The following is a 19,684-nucleotide window of genomic DNA, read 5'->3' as shown; positions in this document are numbered from 1 at the left end:
GCATAACTGTCGAAAAGGCTGTTATCGAGGTCATTTCCTTAGTAGGTGATGTCAGAGATCAGCATGTTGGAGAAGTCGGAGCTCAGGGATGATAGTCAAGTTTCCCACATGTTACCAGTTGGAGGGGCGTTCCCAGTCGTATGTGGTTAATACAACCTTCCCACTTGGTTATGAATCCAGAATTAGACCTCATCTCCAAACTACAGAACCATGCATCCCAATAACATCTCATTTCTTCTGAAGTGTACACTTGTTCACTACTTCCCACAAGTAGCATGGAGGGAGTTTCCACCATATTTCTTGTACCAGTCATTTCCTTTCGAATCATTGAAGGGAAGTGTACAAGTGCACACTTTGGGAGGAAAAATAGATAATTGGGACGTAAACAGTTTTTTTTCTTCAGTAATGTGTGTTTATTTCTTTAAAATGGTTGCGTGGTGCATTATGGGTAACTAACATCACATTAGCCAATCAAATGCTTTGTATGCTGATGCGTTGTTATGGAGGTAAAGTCAAGCTGAAAACATAGGAGACTGATCAAACTTGGATTATACATATATTTGAAACTTGTATGAACTAGCCAGCGAATTTTCTAAGTATTTCGAAAGCTTCTTTTTTTTGTCTTCAGAATTGCCAATACTGGCTCTTTGCTCTTAACTTTACGTTACTTTTGGTCTAGCTAGCAAGCTAACGTTAGCTAGCTGGCTAAATTAGCTTAGTAGTTAGATATCTAACAGCCAGCCCTCTGTTCAGTAGATAATGGCCTCGACCGAACGGTTGAGTGCCTTGCGAGAGCGCAACAAAGACTTGTTGATGCAATTGAGGCACCAAACCGAAAGACTATTGACTATCACCGGCACCAAAGGCAGCTCGGAGAATGATTCAAACCGGACAGCACAAAACAACACAACAAAAAACCCAGGTCAGAATAAAGAAAAAAGCCCCTCTGCAGAGAACATGGTGACCCTGGTAGATGGTGACTTATGTACTGCCAGGTCTGTTCTCAGTAAACCTACTGTACAGTTCAAGGAGAGAGACAACACTGAAACACAGACAACAGCCCCACTGAGAACTGAAGGTAGGTAACGTTAACAAGCTAGATATACCAATTGAATGCAAAGGAACTGCTGACATTGACTAATATTGGCATATCAGTCACATCATAAGATTTCCATAGAAATAATGCTGAATCCATTTTTCCTCAGGTGAGGCAGTGGAATCTGTGAATGTCACCCTCTGTCAAACCTCTACACCATACCTTATCACGGGAACCAAGCTTAAACCAGGCCAAGCTGCAGAGCACACTACTGTTCACACAGGATTGATTCAAGACCGAGGCAACGGCAGTCCAGCAAGTCTTGTCAGATCACTGGATATTAGGAGGCCCTATACCAGGCCTATTCGCTATAATCAGGAGAGTGACCGGGTGAGCAAAGTAAAAAGGGAGAAGGGAAATGTTGTTATTATACAAGTGGTGTAAGGACAGTTCTGTTCAACAAAGTTGTTACTGTAGTAATTACCCTATTACTACCATAGATAATATAAAAAGAAAGGTTACTACAAACAGGTATATCATCTCCCACTAAATGGCACTGTATTATCAAAGTGGGGCAGTACACCCACAGATAGAACAATGAGGCAGATGTTTACCAGATTTATAAAGCTGAAGCATCCGGTTGGCGTTTCCACTCACAACCAAATATGGTGATGAGAGGAAGCCCAGTGGCCGGCTGTGGGAGAAGATGGAGTGAGGTGGCATTTTGCCAACAAAATTAAAATATGTTACAAACAGAGTGGACTAAGTTTAGTAGACTTTACCTTTTGCCAAAGTTTCTAAATTGCTTTGTTTAGAAGGAATGCAAGGGCGAATTAAGTTATTGCACATTTCACAGAGTAGGCGTTCCCTAACAGAAATATGCAAATGCATGCTAGAACGTGCCAATAGGATCTCGGTAGCTCGTGCTTGGTACAATTGATTGTTGGTACAATTGATTGATCTACCATTTCCCTCACTTCTGTATTTTTATTGAGCAACACATTTCACCTGTAAAATAAAATGTTTTGCCCTCTGCTTGTGTCCATAGAGGGAGGTGGGTAAAGTCACATTCCAATCCCCTGGACTGGAGCAGACATCAGCCTCAGACAGACAGCGTCTGCAGCCTTTACTGGGCTATGACTGGATAGCAGGTATGCCAAGAAATGAGTTCTATACATAAATAAAGCTAACCCAACCAGTTTAGTTGGGTAGCAGCTAAAATGTTACTCTGTTTGAAATTGATACTGTTCTCCTCCTCCCTTAGGGATTGTGGATGCAGAAAGCTCCTTGACAGAGCGCTCTGAGCAGTTCTTCAGTGATCTGCGCACTTTCCGACAGGTCAACAGAGATGAGTGTGTCCACAGCCAACAAGCAGGGTAAGTGCATTCACTTAATGTAATATATTTTTCTTGAGCTGTGAACTTGATTTGGGTTTCAAGTATTTTTAACCAGAAGTTCAGACTATAAGAGGACTATGACTGAAATAGATAATAATTATTATTTAATGAATAACTGTTGATTTACCCTCCTCACAGATTATCTGAAGAGGACCTCTCACCCCCACCACTGTCAATAGAGAAGGAAGACCAACAGCACACCATGGATACTCACCAGTGTATGAGAAACCATAGCAAGCTTTTGGATTAGACCTACATAATGTCACTATTGCTTACTGAAGAAGAGACCCTGAATACTGTAACTGTACTGTCTGACTCTGTTTCTCCTTGTTGTTTAGGTACGTTCTGTTACAGGATCAACAGCCGACTGTTCCCAACCCCGTTGGATTCTCAGGAGTCATGCCCTGTGTGTAAGAAGCCCAAATCCCAAATCCCCCACACTGTGGCTGAGCCAGCCTTTATCAGGTGAGACCACTCATTCGTTTGGTGACACTTTTCAAATTCTACTAAAGTGAAGTCCATTACAAACCAGGATGGTGTTTTAATACCATCCCGTTATAACACTTGTCCTCGTCATAAAGAATATGCTTTTGTTTCTGTCCCAGGGTCAGCATCCCTCGCTCCACGCTGTTGCCAGCATACCAGTACAAAGCCCATCGGAGGTGTAGCTTTGACCCCTCCGACACCCTGGGTCTACCATCGGTGAGTGTGGCCTGTGTGTTAATAAGAGAAGACTTACTACATCTATAATGTAGACATTGAAACACGCTCCTCAATCATCTGAATTCTACTGTTCTGTTATTTGTCATCTTGCTCATTCTCATTGCTTATCCGGCCCATAGTTCTCCCCAAACACTGTAATAAGGTTTTAGTTCTAGTTGTATCACAAGCCTTTGATTTGATGTTCCTTACAGCACTGTCTGTCAGGCTGGTCTAACACAGTCCCCAGCACTGGGCCCCAGCTCAGCAGCCTGGATCTGAGGAGCTCTGTGGACATGAAGACAGCATTCTGTGGAGTCCCCTCTGCACAGCCACAGTCTAAGGAGAAACTGGTGAGCCATTGCAAGATGAAAGAACACATATCACAGGTCTTGGTGGCCGCGGCAAAGATTTCTGTATCTTAGCATGTTTGTTTGGCATACTGGTATGTCTGTGTCTGGTTGATTTGGTTTTCTATTTTTTCTCAGGATCTTTCAGTGTCCAGAGTGTCTGGCAGTCAGCGCTCTGACCAGCTGCTCGACGTGTCTCGTTTGGCCGGCTACCGTTTCCAGCGCCTGCCTCCCAACAACAAACCACACAGCCCGTCCTACCCTGTGTTCTGACAACCTAACAGCACTATAAAACCTGTGTAGTATGATCATTTCATATTTTTACATGGCTGAAATATTTAATAATGATGCCGAATTAACCCTCAGCAGTTTTAACGTAGGATTCTGAATGACATTGTGCCTATTGAATCATTCATTTATCTTAATTTTCTACGATATACTTATATAATGTGTTAAGTGCTTGATTTTCGTGTTGATGACCTACAGATATGATTTAAGGTGCAATATGCAGAAATTGCTCTGCCATTTCCTGGTTGCTAAAATTCTAATAGTTTATGTGATAAAACAAGAAATGTATAATGTAGATAATCATTGTACCATCTAAACCGCTGTGAAATATATTTTAAATAACCAAAAATATTATATTTTTAACTGTTTGAAGCGGGTATACAAAACCAAAAGATGCAAAAATGAAACATAAGAACTGGAAGCATAGAAATAGTGCACATATAACATATTGCAACTTTAAGATTGGTACCAAGATAATACGATGTAATTTGCTTAAATAGTATTACCATCAATTGACTTAATTTCCATTGTTAGGGTCGACAAATTAAATTAGATTTCACCTTGTTATTTTTTATGAATGCATGTTGATGTCTTTAGGGGTTTGTGGTGATGATTTCTGGGGCTTCAGAGGGACAAATAGTGGACATTAGTGTAAGTGTTTTGCATACCTTAGAGACAATTTGACTTGACTCATTATAAAATGAATAAATTAACAGAAGGGAAGACCTTGTTTGAAAACTCTTAAAAAGAATGCGCCTTTCCTTGATCTGACATAATTGGATATGTCGAAGCTATAGAGGTAGGCAAGGGAAAAATGTGCCCTTTATCACAAAATTGGATATGGACTTATGTTTTAAAATCAACATTCAGGTATTTTTTTTGGTAACATTCAAGTCTATATCAGAAAGGTGTTTTTGGTGATGCAGCCAGCCTCTAGTGCTGTTAATTCGTCACCACCTACAGGCAACTGCCAATATAAAGGAAACACCAACATAGTGTCTTAGATTAAGATCCCTTTATTGGTCAAGTGAATGTGGGCAATGGTTGCACACAAGGTTCAACCGAAATTTGACTTCTGTTTTCAAACCAACCCCTCCGAAAGACACACATACACGTTTTTTTGGAGGTGCAGGGGGCTGCCACACTGGGCCCCGTTGTTGTGGGGGGTTAAGTGCCTTGCTCAAGGGCATAATGGTAGGCAATAGCATCTAGGATTTGATACCAGCAACCCTCCGGTTCACAGCTCACTTCCCGCCAGATTTTTCCAGTCGGACCCGGGATTCGAACTTGCAACCCTCCGGCTGCTGGATCGCCTATAACCGCTAGGATACCTGCGGCTCTTAATAGGCCGTTGGGCCGCCAGAACAGCTTCAATGCGTCTTGGTATAGATTCTACAAGTGTCTTTATTATTTTAACTATTGGAGGGATGTGACACTATTCTGACACAATACATTCTATCATTTGTTTTTTTTGTTGATGGTAAACGCTGTCTCAGGCGCCGCTCCAGAATCTCCCATAATTGTTCGATTGGGTTAAGATCTGGTGACTGAGACTTTTGAACAATTTCTCCATTACCAGGGTTTTGTCTAGAAGGTATACAGCATTTGTCCGAAATGTACTTTTCATACCAGGTTTAGGAGACTTTACGCAGCAGGTTAGGAGAATTGGGTTAGCGAAAATGCGCAAAAATTTTTTTTTGACAACAACTGTATCCCATCTAGACATGACCCATTACCATCTGCCCACGAGAGATGACCACAGGTGGAAAACAGATTAACACAAGTGGAAGTGTCCAACAAGCGCGCTATATTTATCTGCTTCTTTATTGGACAACCCACTGACTACGTAACCCCGCTAAACTCGAACATTAACAAAACCTTCGCTGCATCTATTTTAGCACCTTGACCAGAGATTCAACCAGGCATGGTAATTTAACTATTTTCTGCTTGTTTCTTTTGAAAGACTACATTTAACAGCTGGCTTCTCTATAGTGTGAAATGGATTATCAACGCCATATTACCTCATGTCCTTTGAGAATATTTTGCCTTTTTAATCTGGTAAGTAGGCCTACTGTATGTTTTATAGATGCGATTGGGTTTAGTTTAGGTACTGTAATTTTTGTTTTGTTTTTTGATGATGATGAGAGACTTAGATAATTAACATTATTATGATTACCTGTTTATGATTATTGTGGAGATGATGATGGTGGTTGATTATGATATTATGCTAATGATAGTATGATCGTTATTGCTGTTATTATTCGTGTTAATGATACATCTTTTATAATTGTAATTACAGTAGTCTATCATATATGATGTTATAAATTGCAGTATCAAACATTTTATAAATGTAAACCCTTCTCTCTCAGTTGATAGGTGTAGCCTACTTTTCAGATATGAAAGTCAACAAGCAACATAAAACAATTAGTAGTTAGGGTACTGCTCTTACAGAAACTGAAACCTTAAAAAAAAAAATCATAACCCTAGTGAGCCTGGCGGCAATTGGTCCTACACTGCCAGTAAATGTAGTAATTCTAGGATTGTGAAACGTTTTATAGAGCAGTTAATTCACTGAAATCAAGAATGCTCTCATAAATTTTTTTCTATCATCAGGGAGTTAGTTTATCGACTGTTAATTATTAGTTCATAGATTTAGATAGCTTGTGAATCTATAATTAACAGTTATTATAACAGCTGAAATTGTGATTGTTATTTTGGTGCTTACCAAATAGTGAACTAGAAAAGCTTTGTGACTGAACCATTATTGATTTGGCCTATTGCTCTTTTTATTGCCAGTACAGCCAAAATAAACTCAGTTTTTGTGTCAACATGAACATGAGTGTGTAAAGCTGAACTGTTAACCTAGTTTATACTCGTTTTTGTTTGTGTGGGTGTTTTACCAGATATTTCTTGGTACATTCTGTGACAGTCACTCATTTCTGAACTGGATATTGTTTGGTCTGTGGGTTTTGCCTCCAGGAAGCATAGCCGCGGGAAGTAGGGGTGCTGCAGCACCCTCTGAAAAATCTGAATTTAACAAAAAATATTAACCCAAAAATATATAATACATTATTTCATTTTTTTTATCCACAAAAGTAGTGCACTGGGACTTTACTAGTTCTGTATTAGCAGACTGATATAGCCGTCTGTAGCTATGCCAGGAAGTGTAGGTGTAGTGTAGATAACCGACTCTGTAGGTGCAAGATAGCCTTGGCATTTCCATGTTGCAAGGTTCATCATCTGTTTACTGGCAGAGTAATCTCGGTTTATCTAGAGCATAGTTTGGTCAGATGCTCATAGTCTGTCCATGAGAGATTACTGCCAGAGGGCTGGGGGAAAGTAACTCTTATACATCATGGCTGGCCTTCACTCTAAGAACTGGAATATTCTGTTGTTGTAAAATAAAATAATGATTCCTCTAATGATAATGGTTCTCTCTCAATTCAATTTCAATTTCAATTTAAGGGCTTTATTGACATGGGAAATGTATTTTAACATTGCCAAAGCAAGTGAAGTAGGAAGTAAACAAAAGTTAAATAAACAATACAAATTAACAGTAAACATTACACTCCAAAGTTCCAAAAGAATAAAGACATTTCAAATGTCATATTATGTATATATACAGTGAGGGGAAAAAAGTAGTTGATCCCCTGCTGATTTTGTACGTTTGCCCACTGACAAAGAAATTATCAGTCTATAATTTTAATGGTAGGTTTATTTGAACAGTGAGAGACAGAATAACAACAACAAAAAATCCAGAAAAACGCATGTCAAAAATGTTATAAATTGATTTGCATTTTAATGAGGGAAATAAGTATTTGACCCCCTCTCAATCAGAAAGATTTCTGACTCCCAGGTGTCTTTTATACAGGTAACGAGCTGAGATTAGGAGCACACTCTTAAAGGGAGTGCTCCTAATCTCAGTTTGTTACCTGTATAAAAGACACCTGTGCACAGAAGCAATCAATCAATCAGATTCCAAACTCTCCACCATGGCCAAGACCAAAGAGCTCTCCAAGGATGTCAGGGACAATATTGTAGACCTACACAAGGCTGGAATGGGCTACAAGACCATCGCCAAGCAGCTTGGTGAGAAGGTGACAACAGTTGGTGCGATTATTCGCAAATGGAAGAAACACAAAATAACTGTCAATCTCCCTCGGCCTGGGGCTCCATTCAAGATCTCACCTCGTGGAGTTGCAATGATCAAGAGAACGGTGAGGAATCAGCCCAGAACTACACAGGAGGATCTTGTCAATGATCTCAAGGCAGCTGGGACCATAGTCACCAAGAAAACAATTGGTAACACACTACGCCGTGAAGGACTGAAATCCTGCAGCGCCCGCAAGGTCCCCCTGCTCAAGAAAGCACATATACAGGGCCGTCTGAAGTTTGCCAATGAACATCTGAATGATTCAGAGGAGAACTGGGTGAAAGTGTTGTGGTCAGATGAGACCAAAATCGAGCTCTTTGGCATCAACTCAACTCGCCGTGTTTGGAGGAGGAGGAATGCTGCCTATGACCCCAAGAACACCATCCCCACCGTCAAACATGGAGGTGGAAACATTATGCTTTGGGGATGTTTTTCTGCTAAGGGGACAGGACAACTTCACCGCATCAAAGGGATGATGGACGGGGCCATCCACGTCCCAAATCTTGGGTGAGAACCTCCTTCCCTCAGCCAGGGCATTGAAAATGGGTCGTGGATGGGTATTCCAGCATGACAATGACCCAAAACACACGGCCAAGGCAACAAAGGAGTGGCTCAAGAAGAAGCACATTAAGGTCCTGGAGTCTCCAGACCTTAATCCCATAGAAAATCTGTGGAGGGAGCTGAAGGTTTGAGTTGCCAAATGTCAGCCTCGAAACCTTAATGACTTGGAGAAGATCTGCAAAGAGGAGTGGAACAAAATCCCTCCTGAGATGTGTGCAAACCTGATGGCCAACTACAAGAAACTTCTGACCTCTGTGATTGCCAACAAGGGTTTTGCCACCAAGTACTAAGTCATGTTTTACAGAGGGGTCAAATACTTATTTCCCTCATTAAAATGCAAATCAATTCATAACATTTTTGACATGCGTTTTTCTGGATTTTGTTGTTGTTATTCTGTCTCTCACTGTTCAAATAAACCTACCATTAAAATTATAGACTGATCATGTCTTTGTCAGTGGGAAAACGTACAAAATCAGCAGGGGATCAAATACTTTTTTCCCTCACTGTACAGTGTTGTAACAATGAGCAAATAGTTCAAGTACAAATGGGAAAACAAATAAACATAAAGATGGGTTGTATTTACAATGGTGTTTCTTCACAAAATTGGGTTTGTTTTCAAATTCTTGGTGGACCTGTGTAATCTGAGGGAAATATGTGTCTCTAATATGGTCATACATTTGGCAGGAGGTTAGTAAGTGCAGCTCAGTTTCCACCTCATTTTGAAGGCAGTGTGCACATATCCTGTCTTCTCTTGAGAGCCAGGTCTGCCTACGGCAGCCTTTCTCAATAGCAAGTATATTCTCACTGAGTCTGTACATAGTCAAAGCTTTCCTTAAGTTTGGGTCAGTCACAGTGGTCAGGTATTCTGCCACTGTGTACTCTCTGTTTAGGGCCAAATAGCATTTTAGTTTGCTCTGTTTGTTAATTCTTTCCAATGTGTCAAGTAATTCAATTTTTGTTTTCTCATGATTCGGTTGGGTCTAATTGTGTTGTCCTCTCTCTCTCTGTCTCTCTCTCCCAGGTATGCTCTGTATTGTTGTCCAGCTGTCCTCATATCTGTGACCCAGGTAAAGTCATCAGCTTATCCCCCTAAACTAGATTGTAAAAGTGGGATGAAAGATTATACTTGTCTCACAGTGTTACAAGGTGAATTTACTTCATGCTTTCATCCAGCAAAATGACTTTCAACCATCTAGTGCAGGGATGGGCAACTTCGATTGGGGTGGGGGCCACAAAGAAACTCATCATGAGGTGCCACAGTTGTTTGTGGGTCTGCATACCCACATCCATACTCATTTTGCCATTGGGCGGAGAGAAAAAGTAGCAGTTTTACAGCTAATTCCCTGCAATTCTACACATTTTGCCATAGGGTGGATGCAGTTTTTAATATGATAACTGATAATCAATGGGCCCCACCCCGGTCGGTAATTCGACCATGCTTACTACAAGTTTAGATAGCTGGCCACTAGACTAACTTTTTTTTTTCAGACATGGGCTAATTGAGTGACTGCTGATGCACAACCAAATGTCGAAATTGTACCTTGTGTATTCTATTACTGAGTTCTCCCCACCCATCCCTGATCAGCCAGTTGCCCATCCCTGATCTAGTGATTGCTAATTAATTATACACTGTCAGAGACTGGCACTCTGGAGCCTGTGATGAAATGTCATGGCACAGGAAGTAGCTGAGCACATGCAGTATATCGTTTTCTGTGGAATGTGATATTGGTAGATAAGGATGCAGTCGATGACCTTTGTGATGACTAAACAGGCTTTCTGTCACATCGTTGGGAATAGATTTGGGGAGATGGCCTTTATTTGCCAGCCACAAATGTTGCTAGTTCCTGTTCTGACCGACTGACATGCAAATAAATGACCTTTAGAGATGACAGACACAGTCAGCTCTCTGTGTCCATGTGAAGGAGATCCTGCTGTCACACAAACAACATTTCCATCCACAGTTGTATGCAGCTAAAGTCATACATTATTTTAAAAAAGATTGATTGCTGTGATGGAAACAGGAAGTTTGGGTACATTTTTTAAAATGCTGACAGAAAATGTGTTCATCCGATATGGTCGGATCTTTTTGTGTCAATAAAAAATTATTATGTGAGAAATGTCGGTGGAAACGCCTTTATGCGCAAATATTGAAATAATACCCATCATATCGAAGTAAACTTGGATTCATGCGATGATATGGTGTGTGGTCCTCCCACTACGACTCTGGAAACCATGCAGTTTATTAGGCTACAGATGAAATAAATTATGATGAACTTTACAAGGTGGTGAAAGTGCACGGTGATCTTGATGCTCCTTTCCAATAAATATTGAGGGTCTTATTCTGGTGACATGATGATCGATGCTTGACTGCCGTTTGACAAATAAAAATCTTCTTGCTCTTAACCATAATAATCTCATCATGTAGACTAGCCTACAGTATCTGCGAGCTGTTGGCTAGAGTGCACGTGGAAAAACCAGATTAGGCACATTTGCTATTTAACGCAACAGTTTTTGTGACAAAACTATCGCTAGAGTTGAAAATGCGATGGAAACACATTGAACTTTAGATTTTAGTTCGGTACATGAAAACTTAACGAAGCGAAAAGGTACATTTTGTGTGCACTACGTCATCACGCACTGATTTTTATCCGCAACAAGTCCGTTTGATGGAAACACACCACTGGTGGAAAAATTGGCATATTTTCTCCACATTCAGAACAGTCTTTGAGGACTAATTTCTCTTCCATTCCTGACTCCTAACTTCTGTGAACCCATGGGACGTACTAAAGTGACTGTAAATGCACTGAAAGAGAAAAATAAGTCAGAGAGGGAACAAGTGTGTAATCAGGATGTTGAGACCTATGTGAAAACCTCCTGTCATGTATCTTTGCAGGCTTCTTCATTAACAAGTGTAAGTGTGTCTCTTGTCCCGATGGCAAGTACTTGTACATGCAGAACGGCCTTCCGAAGTGTGACCAGTGCACCGAAGCCTGCTCAGGTAACTTTTACAGTTAGGCATTATATTGTGTTCTTTCATTCCTCAACACTAAACGTCATACCCATAATTTATTATTTACCTCAAGGAAATCCAGTAGGTATATTGGTAACAATAGTTTAATATAAAATGCCATCATTATTTTACATTAGTTGAATAAAGGACAAACATATTGAGAGCAAATATCTCATAGATAGTTTGTGTGTCTTTGTTTGTGGGCAAAGTTGATCAGCACTTGACACAGGTGAAGGAATGCGGCCGGGACTCAAACCGTGAGTGCCACTGTGACAGTGGCTTTTTCTGTGCCAACACTGCCCAGTATACCTGCAGGAAGTGTAAGCCGTGCCCAGCCGGCACTTTCTCCATCAAACCAAACCTAACCATGTCCTGCAAACCCCACACAGAGTAAGTCCACAGCTATACAGCACTGGTGCTGAGCACTGTACTGATTCAGACATTGTCTGCCTGCCATAAAGACTTTACCTATGACGCTGTAGCTCCCTCTACTGGATGTATGTACACAAGGCCTACTTTTACAGTAAATTAAGTTATTATTATTACTACTAGGATCCAACACTGTACTTTCTCATTTAGATTAACCACCTCACAAGTTCTCTCCTGGCTTCTCTCCAGTTGTGACCATAAGGGAATGACCATGGAGACAGAGGGCACTGCCTCTCAGGATCGTGTGTGTAAACAGACCTCCCCTAACTCTCCTACAACCACTGCACTTCCAACTGTCCACAGCTCAAAGATAGGCTTTCATTCTTCTACCTCCAGTGGAGTCGGCACCACCCGAAGACCCCTCATCATAGCATTCCCATTTAGACTGGTGGGGTCTACATCTCCTGATGGTATGGCTCTTATGAGAGCTTTCTCTCACTTGAGTGAATCAAAGCATTTCCTGCTCTGTCCACTGGAGCACTTTAACATGCTTCACCAGTCCAGCACTAGAGGTTGCATTGTCCTGTGATGTTATCTTGCCATTTAATCACACTCATTCTCTGTTTTTCCAGCCTTTCCCTTAGCCACAATTGACACATCTGCAGACCCTTCACCAGCCTTACTCACCAGGTCTTCTCTGTCCCAAGCCCAGAGTGAGCCCTCTACCTCCCCCCCAACTGGGAAACAGGTCACTGAACACAGCTCCTCTGACCTCAACACAAAGCTCACCACCAGGAGAAACCCCAGCAAGGTGGACAGTAACACCTCACCTGCAGAGTCTGCCTCTGCACCTCCTCTTACCACAGAAGACAATGGTATGGTTCTCAGAAGACTAGAGTATCCCATCTCTCCATTTATACTAGATTATTCATTATTTCAGAAATACATTTGTAGTTAGTGTAGGCCCTAAAGCATCTGTAATATTCAGTAAAAGTAACATAACACTGACAGGTTCAGCTTCCTGCTCCTGACTCTCTACCTCTCCATAACACTGATACAGTAGTATTTTTTCTCTGCTCACCCCATCTCCCAGCCACAGATACTGGACCGAGCTCTCCCAATCTACCTTGGCAGCTGCTGATAGGTGGGCTACTAGGGGTTGTCCTGCTGCTGGTTGGTTACTTTGTGCATTGTAGGGGGAGGTCACTGGAGTCCATGCACAAGTGGAAAGGTGAGTGAGTAAAGTGGTTAGATAACACAAACACATTATGCAGTGATGCATCAGATTATATGCCACATTTCCCTTTCTATATAAGACACAGTAAATAAATACACTCACAATAATTACGAGGAGACAGTGAAACATTGTGTGTATACATGCATATAAAATATGCATTTTGATTTCTTGATTTATTTTATATTCCTTTAGATCCAATATTTCGTAAAAATGTGAGTACAGTACTAATTCTCTATTTGCATAAAGTATGTATCGAACTTCTGTCCATTGTTGCTAGAAGTATAAACGTTGACTTCTAGAAAGTCAAATGGGTCACTGTGTGAGAATGTGTCCATACCTTTAGGATGAGCAGATTTGCAAGGAACGTCTAAGAGGGAGCTATAATGCGTGGGAGAGCCATCCTTGTCCTGCTACCCTACAGACGGCTTCCTATGTACAGGCCCAGCCACCACAGGAGAGAAGCCCACACCTGGAGGCCCAGCATCTTCTGGGGAGGGAGACTGGGGGAAATCCTAGACAGGATGGTGCAGGGTTGCTACCTCCAGGGGGCATGCAGCAGGTCACAGTGGAACACTCTGGAGGAGAGAATATTAGCAACACAGTGGGTAGGTGTGGTGCATCGCTCTGCACTGGTACTGAAATTATTAAATTGCATGGATGTCATATTATTACACTGTATCTTATGTTTGCATGCTGTGCAGCCACATTTGGACAGACATACATTGGCTTGCGAAAGTATTCACCCCCCATGGCATTTTTCCTATTTTGTTGCCTTACAACTTTGAATTAAAATGGATTTTTTTGGGGGATTTATATCAGTTGATTTACACAACATGCCTACCACTTTGAAGATGCAAATTTTTTGGGGGTGAAACAAACAAGAAATAAGAAAAAATAACAGAAAACTGGAGCGTGCATAACTATTCACTCCCCCAAAGTCAATACTTTTTAGAACCACCTTTGCAGCAATTACAGCTGCAAGTCTCTTGGGGTATGTCTCTATAAGCTTGGCACATCTAGCCACTGGGATTTTTGCCCATTCTTCAAGGCAAATCTGCTCCAGCTCCTTCAAGTTGGATGGGTTCCGCTGGTGTACAGCAATCTTTAAGTCTTACCACAGATTCTCAATTGGATTGAGATCTGGGCTTTGACTAGGCCATTCCAAGACATGTAAATGTTTCCCCTTAAACCACTCAAGTGTTGCTTTAGCAGTATGCTTAGGTTCATTGTCCTGCTGGAAGGTGAACCTCCTTCCCAGTCTCAAATCTCTGGAAGACTGAAACAGGTTGCTCTGAAGAATTTCCCTGTATTTAGCGCCATCCATCATTCCTTCAATTCTGACAAGTTTCCCAGTCCCTGCCGATGGAAAAACATCCCCACAGCATGATGCTGCCACCACCATGCTTCACTGTGGGGATGGTGTTCTCGGGGTGATGAGAGGTGTTGGGTTTGCGCCAGACATAGCATTTTCCTTGATCGCCAAAAAGCTCAATTTTAGTCTCATATGACCAGAGTACCTTCTTCCATATGTTTGGGGAGTCTCCCACGCCTCCTGTTTGGGGAGGTGAACACCAAACGTGTTTGCTTATCTCTTTCTTTAAGCAATGTATTTTTTCTGGCCACTCTTCCATAAAGCCCAGCTCTGTGGAGTGTACGGCTTAAAGTGGTCCTATGGACAGATACTCCAATCTCCGCTGTGGAGCTTTGCAGCTCCTTCAGGGTTATCTTTGGTCTCTTTGTTGCCTCTCTGATTAATGCCCATCTTGCCTGGTCCGTGAGTTTTGGTGGGCGACCCTCTCTTGGCAGGTTTGTAGTGGTGCAATATTCTTTCAATTTTTTTATAATGGATTTAATGGTGCTCCGTGGGATGTTCAAAGTTTCTGATATGTTTTTATAACCCAACCCTGATCTGTACTTCTCCACAACTTTGTCCCTGACCTGTTTGGAGAGCTCCTTGGTCTTCATGGTGCCGCTTGCTTGGTGGTGTTGCAGACTCTGGGGCCTTTCAGAACAGGTGTATATATACTGAGATCATGTGACACTTAGATTGCACACAGGTGGACTTTATTTAACTAATTATGTGACTTCTGAAGGTAATTGGTTGCACCAGATCTTATTTAGGGGCTTCATAGCAAAGGGGGTGAATACACATGCACAAACCACTTTTCCGTTGTTGTTTTTTTAAACAAGTAATTTTTTTCATTTCTCTTCACCAATTTTGACTATTTTTGTATGTCCATTACATGAAATCCAAATAAAAAATCAATTTAAATGACAGGTTGTAATGCAACAAAATAGGAAAAACGCCAAGGGGGATGAATCGTTTTGCAAGTACCAGTTAAATGTTTGGACACACCTACTCATTCCAGGGTTTTTCTTTATTTTTTAAAACTATTTTCTACATTGTAGAATATTGGGAAGACATCAAAACTATGAAATAACACATATGGAATCATGTAGTAACCAAAAAAGTCTTAAACAAACTAAAATATATTTTATATTTTAGATACTTCAAAGCAGCCACTCTTTGCCTTGATGACAGCTTTGCATACTCTTGGCATTCTCTCAACCAGCTTCATGAGGTAGTCACCTGGAATGCATTTCAATTAACAGGTGTGCCTTGTTCAAAGTTAATTTGTGAAATGTCTTTCCTTCTTAATGCGTTTGAGTCAATCAGTGTTGTGACAAGGTAGGGGTGGTATACAGAAGATAGCCCTGTTTGGTAAAAGACCAAGTTCATATTATGGCAAGAACAGCTCAAATAAGCAAAGAGAAACAACAGTCCATCATTACCTTAAGACATGAAGGTTAGTCAATGCCGAAAATGTCATGAACTTTTAAAGTTTCTTCAAGTGCAGTCGCAAAAACCATCACATCAAGCGCTATGATGAAACTGGCTCTGATGAGGACCGCCACAGGAAAGGAAGACCCAGAGTTACCTCTGCTGCAGAGGATAAGTTCATTAGAGTTACCAGCCCCAGAAATTGCAGCCCAAATAAATGCTTCACAGAGTTCAAGTAAAAGACACATCTCAACATTAACTGTTCAGACGATACTGTGTGAATCAGGCCTTCATGGTCGAATTGCTGCAAAGAAACCACTACTAAAGGACAGCAATAAGAAGAAGAGACTTGCTTGGGCCAAGAAACACGAGCAATGGACATTAGACTGGTGGAAATATGTCCTTTGGTCTGATGAGTCCAAATTTGAGATTTTTGGTTCCAACCGCTGTGTCTTTGTGAGACGCAGAGTAGGTGAACGGATGATGTCCGCATGTGTGGTTCCCATCGTGAAGCATGGAGGAGGAGGTGTGGGGTTGCTTTTCTGGTGACACTGTCTGTGATTTATTTAGAATTCAAGGCACACTTAACCAGCATGGCTACCACAGCATTCTGCAGCGATATGCCATTGCATTTGGTTTGCGCTTAGTGGGACTATCATTTGTTTTTCAACAGGACAATGACCCAAAACACACCTCCAGGCAGTGTAAGGGCTATTTGACCAAGGAGAGTGATGGAGTGCTGCATCAGATGACCTGGCCTCCACAATTACCCGACCTCAACCCAATTAAGATGGTTTGGGATGAGTCGTTCCGCAGAGTGAAGGAAAAGCAGCCAACAAGTGCTCAGCATATGTGGGAACTCCTTCAAGACTGTTGGAAAAGCATTCCTCATGAAGCTGTTTGAGAGAATGCCAAGAGTGTGCAAAGCTGTGATCAAGGCAAAGGGTGGCTACTTTGAAGAATCTCAAATATAAAATATATTTAGATTTGTTTAACACTTTTTTGGTTACTAAATGATTCCATATGTGTTATTTCATAGTTTTGATGTCTTCACTATTATTCTACAATGTAGAAAATGGTAAAAATAAAGAAAAACCCTGGAATGAGTAGGTGTGTCCAAACTTTTGACTGTTACTGTATTTCTGCTACCGTGTCCGAGAACTAGGGGCATAGAGGTCCGGAAAAACTCAGGTCTGGAAAAATGTTTGTGACTCAATGTTCTTCGCAAGGAAGTTTGTTTAATCTCACTTGCGTCCGAGTTCAAATTTCCCTTTCCAGTTGTTTTGTTTGGCTGCGAGTTGAGACACACTTCTAGTTTTAACTTCCTGTTAAAGTATACCTGCCAAGACACAGTAGCACCACTGCAGTGCTGCAGTGTATAAAACAGGGTCAGTGGTTAATTTAGTGAGGATACACAGGAAACCACAACCAACACACAGAAATACAATCATGTATAGACCCTTTTCCAGTACAAGAAACACTGACGTCACATACAGATGCGCGCGACTCTTGGCGGCAGTAAGAAAGCCATCACCATCTGCGCCCATTCAACATAGCCTACATTTACATTTGTGTTACTTCAAACAAAATAACTTTTTTGGGGTTCTCATACCCTTCAAATTATGTTTGGATTCTTGCATGAACAGTCGCTAAGATTATATTTGGTTGTGATCTTTGCAATATAACTATTTTGGATGCAGCAGTTTTTAGCTAGAATGCTAACGCTCATTGATATAGGCTGTAGCAAAAGCTAGCCAAAGAGCCATTTTAGTGGTTGAAGTTAAGTATAATGCAGTTGATTTGCGATGATGACACAACATTATATTAAGCAGGATATTCATAAGAGCCTTAAAATCCAATTATAATCCAAAAGTAGTGTGAATTGCACTAATAAACAATATGTACATGAAGCCTTTTTTTTGCTGGCATTCTATAACTCCCCCTTGTTCTGCCACCAACCTGCGCGCATTGCTCTCGTGCAGCAATGTTTGTAAACACAGAAATGGGTCTATATGCTGCTGAGTAAGGCCAGCTTTTCACTTCCTCTCTGTACATTTATTACATTACTAATTCCACCAGGTTTTATATCAGTATTTACTGTGCATAATAGATAGGAATTTGTGTGTCACCTGTTTCAATAGTTTAATCTAATAATGTTTGTGCTTGTTGGTGTTTGATTCAGGGTCCATATACATCTACTCTCCGGGGACGGTTGTCCTGGGATACAACAAGTCAGAGAGGAAGGTGGATCAAGTGGAGAGTGGAGTAAAGGGCTGTCCCCTCACCAGCACACCCCAGCAGGAGTCCTCCTGCCCCCTCCCTGGAGGCCACGCTCTGGGGCCAGAGAGAATGAATATACAGGAGGAGACTTGCAAAGAGCTGAGCTACCCCATCCCAGCCACCAGCAATTGAGAACTAGAGAAAATAGGAAATTGAGGATTAACTATGGAAAAAGCCTGAGGAGGAGCAAGTTAATTAAATATCAAATACCATCTCTAGGGGAAGAGTACAGATAGATTATTATTTGCTATTGTAAAGACTGTTAGATTGGATGGCTTCCTTCTGTACAAGGATAGCCAAAGCCACTGGGGTCCTTCATGGGTCTTCTATTATGAAAGAGTGACAGCTTTGTTCCAACTGTATGTAATAGTCTTAGCACGGTTTCAAATTCACTGTAAGTCACTGTTGTGACAGCAGTGCTGGGACAGTCTGTGAGAGCAATGCATGGTCTGTCTGATATAGGATGTCGACACTTTGAGTCGGAGTTTCCCATGATTGGGTGCATGTACACAATAGCGGCAGATAGTGTGAGAGCCGCCCTCAGCTTTCTGCTCAAATTATACTACGTGTATCAACCACACAAAAACAGCAAAGACAAGCAATTCATATGACTTCACACCACAGAAACAGCAAAGACAGGCAATTAATATGAGGTGTGAAGTAACGTATATAACCATGATACAAGTAGGGGTTGGGGTGTGAAGAGCTTTGTAAAGTAATACAGGGACTGTCTGGGCAATTTAAACTCAAACATAACCTTTGTTCTGTGAATTTGTGATCAAGACATTGCTATGTACAGTAGCCTACAGTACATGTACGATCTACAGAATGAAGACAGAAGAACGATGATTTGATAAGACAATAGCAATCTGTTCCAGTCTATTCCTTGATAGAAATGTACAGAAATGAACCAACTATTTCAAGTCATCTCTTTATGGTGAAACCACTTATGTAGATGACTATGACTATGTGCAGCCAATCACTGTCTGGTAATCATGCAGACTGTAATGAACAAATGTCATATTTTGTGTGTTTGACAAAATAATGTGCTGTAGGCTATGCCATAGCATGAGCTGTTTTATTAACCCTAAAAGCACCAACAGGGGTAAAAAACGGCCTAATTTCGAAATGTTTATTTTTAATCCTTATGAATCTTTTTTACTTTGTCAAGCAACTATTTACCGACAAAACGCACCATTTACGATGATTTCTGTGTAAGTATGGAGGAATAAAAAATTGTATTTTGTATTGTAGTGGTGCTGAAAATGTTGGCTCAACATTTTGTGATAAACACACCAAATTTGACACAGAGGTAGATGTATGTACCCTGAAAATATATAGATATGGAGCCCCACAGATTTGGCCCCTGGGGGGCGTGGCAGCCACTATAACTTATACATAACTAAAATGTTTAGATTTAGATTTAGATTACAGTCAATGGCTCTATACCAAGTTGAGAGTCTCATCTTTCAGGCGCAATTGGAACTGAGTTTATACACTCCTAGAAAAAATGGTTCCAAAA

The 19,684-nt window shown here is 41.1% G+C and overlaps 2 protein-coding genes across 4 annotated transcripts; both read left to right on the top strand.

Annotated features, from left to right (window-relative positions):
• The first annotated feature begins 489 nt into the window (after nt 1–489).
• miip (migration and invasion inhibitory protein) lies at nt 490–4,508 on the top strand. The gene is made up of 9 exons (XM_084166866.1): nt 490–1,078; nt 1,206–1,426; nt 2,085–2,187; nt 2,301–2,412; nt 2,572–2,651; nt 2,772–2,898; nt 3,039–3,135; nt 3,348–3,485; nt 3,621–4,508. The coding sequence occupies exons 1-9, from the start codon at nt 760–762 to the stop codon at nt 3,753–3,755; spliced, it is 1,332 nt and encodes a 443-aa protein (XP_084022992.1). The 5' UTR covers nt 490–759; the 3' UTR covers nt 3,756–4,508.
• A 1,061-nt stretch (nt 4,509–5,569) lies between these two features.
• LOC311133363 (uncharacterized protein) lies at nt 5,570–19,410 on the top strand. Of its 3 annotated transcripts, none has more exons than XM_084166863.1 (10): nt 5,570–5,828; nt 9,506–9,551; nt 11,378–11,482; nt 11,704–11,884; nt 12,074–12,333; nt 12,496–12,738; nt 12,957–13,094; nt 13,293–13,312; nt 13,444–13,705; nt 18,065–19,410. In XM_084166863.1, the coding sequence occupies exons 1-10, from the start codon at nt 5,769–5,771 to the stop codon at nt 18,292–18,294; spliced, it is 1,545 nt and encodes a 514-aa protein (XP_084022989.1). In that variant the 5' UTR covers nt 5,570–5,768; the 3' UTR covers nt 18,295–19,410. The 3 variants fall into 3 exon arrangements, with proteins under 3 accessions (XP_084022989.1, XP_084022991.1, XP_084022990.1); XM_084166865.1 differs by having other exon boundaries at nt 5,572–5,828; nt 12,227–12,333; XM_084166864.1 differs by having other exon boundaries at nt 5,572–5,828; nt 12,113–12,333.
• The last annotated feature ends 274 nt before the right edge of the window (nt 19,411–19,684 follow it).

The sequence above is a fragment of the Coregonus lavaretus genome (assembly GCF_964263955.1).
Source record: "Coregonus lavaretus genome assembly, chromosome: 8".
Lineage (NCBI taxonomy): Eukaryota > Metazoa > Chordata > Actinopteri > Salmoniformes > Salmonidae > Coregonus > Coregonus lavaretus.
This window is presented reverse-complemented; position numbering and strand designations above follow the sequence as displayed.

Bases quoted from the DNA above. Each gene is read 5' to 3' on its own strand.
- miip (XM_084166866.1), top strand. From the start codon at position 760: ATGGCCTCGACCGAACGGTTGAGTGCCTTGCGAGAGCGCAACAAAGAC. The intron at 1,079-1,205 runs GTAGGTAACGTT...ATTTTTCCTCAG, and splicing joins AGCCCCACTGAGAACTGAAG to GTGAGGCAGTGGAATCTGTG. The intron at 1,427-2,084 runs GTGAGCAAAGTA...TTGTGTCCATAG, and splicing joins ATAATCAGGAGAGTGACCGG to AGGGAGGTGGGTAAAGTCAC.
- LOC311133363 (XM_084166863.1), top strand. From the start codon at position 5,769: ATGGATTATCAACGCCATATTACCTCATGTCCTTTGAGAATATTTTGC. The intron at 9,552-11,377 runs GTAAAGTCATCA...GTATCTTTGCAG, and splicing joins TCCTCATATCTGTGACCCAG to GCTTCTTCATTAACAAGTGT. The intron at 12,739-12,956 runs GTATGGTTCTCA...CCCATCTCCCAG, and splicing joins TCTTACCACAGAAGACAATG to CCACAGATACTGGACCGAGC.